The 1,368-nt window shown below is 63.9% G+C and overlaps 1 protein-coding gene across 1 annotated transcript in view; it reads left to right on the top strand.

Annotated features, from left to right (window-relative positions):
• The first annotated feature begins 868 nt into the window (after window positions 1-868).
• PRIMA1 (proline rich membrane anchor 1) overlaps window positions 869-1,368 on the top strand; it is a 97,641-nt gene continuing 97,141 nt past the window's right edge. The window contains exon 1 of the mRNA XM_007944512.2: window positions 869-961. Coding sequence (XP_007942703.1) covers window positions 869-961 — 93 coding nt within the window. The remainder of the gene's footprint in view (window positions 962-1,368) is intronic.

Raw genomic sequence — 1,368 nt, 5'->3', positions numbered from 1 at the left:
GCGCCCCGCAGGCCCCAGCCGCGCGCAAACTTTTGCTCCAGTGCCCGGCGCTCCTCGCAGCCTGTGAAGCCCCCCGGCGCCCGCGCCGCCCCAGGGTGAGCACCGAGGCCCCGCCTAGAGGGCGGGGGACTGGGGAGGCGGCGGGCTTTAAATGGGGGCCGTCCCGCGGCCCCGGAGCAGAGCTGCCGCCGGGGACGCGGAGCGCCCTTCCCCGCGCCGAGGAGCCGTTGGGGCCGCTGCCAGGCAAGGTGGCACGAGTCACTGGAGGAGTGAGGGCGGAGCTGGAGGCGGGCGGGGGGCGAGCGAGGGCAAATGGGGGTGCGCACCGAGGTGCCTGTGTTGCTGTGTGCGCAGTGAGAGCCGGCGGGGCAGAGGGGGTGCACGCCGCCTGTAATCTCCTGGTGGAGTGCCTACAGGGTCAGCGAATGTGCAGACAGGAGTCGGGGGTGTACACGGAGGGTAGTGGGTGTGCACGGCTGATTCTGTGGGTATGCACGCGGGGTGAGTGGTGCTCACCGGGGTTGAAGGGCGCTCACAGTGGGAGTGAGTTGTTCGTGGCTGTTTCTGGGGGTGTGCACGGGACCAAGGTGTGCAGGCAGAGTTCTGGGGGTGTGCACAGATCCAAGGTGTACGCTTAGGGTTCTGGAGGTGTGCCCCGGGTTAGGGGGTGAGTTCTGGGCTGCAGGCTTCGGTACATGCAGGTGGCCAGGCTTCACTGAAGATGCCCCAGGGTGCGGGGCGTGCCCGACCTGCCTGACTGGTAGGTGTGCAGGTGGGCGGCGGCGATGTTGCCCGTGAGGCAGCAAGTCTGACCTGAGCCTCTCTCTCATCTGACAGTTTGCCCCGCGAGCGGGCGCCACGGGCCGAGATGCTGCTCCGGGACCTGGTGCTGCGCCCAGGCTGCTGCTGGTCCTCCTTGCTGCTGCACTGCGCGCTCCACCCGCTCTGGGGCTTCGTGCAGGTGAGCTGGGAACAGGCTGAGCGCCCTGGGCACCGCTGCCAGGCCTCCTGGGCAGGGGGTCTGCGGAGATGTCACTTCATTCCCCTCTGACAGGCCCCTGGGAGAGCTTAGGGATAGAAACAATTCTAAGATCCCTCATACTTGGACCCTGAAAAGATAAACAAAACTGGGGAGAGCCTTGGCCTAGTATGGCCTGCAGGAGGGAGCCTTGGAACTGGAAGGGGCTTAGAGAACATGCTGTGTGGAGTTAGCAGTGATTGCAGAAATGTGGGCAAAGAAGCCCCAGGGGTTTTACAAACTTTAAAAAGCAAAGTCCCAGAAATGTGCATTATTTCCCACCAGAATGAGGGGAAACTTTAAATTAGCCTTCTTCAATTGGCCTTCCACACAGGAGTGGGGCATTGTTT

Source organism: Orycteropus afer, unplaced genomic scaffold (genome assembly GCF_000298275.1).
Source record: "Orycteropus afer afer isolate SDZICR_OR568_19922 unplaced genomic scaffold, OryAfe1.0 scaffold00127, whole genome shotgun sequence".
In the NCBI taxonomy this organism is placed as follows: domain Eukaryota; kingdom Metazoa; phylum Chordata; class Mammalia; order Tubulidentata; family Orycteropodidae; genus Orycteropus; species Orycteropus afer.
The sequence above is the reverse complement of the archived record's forward strand: the minus strand, read 5'-3'. Positions and strand labels throughout refer to the sequence as shown.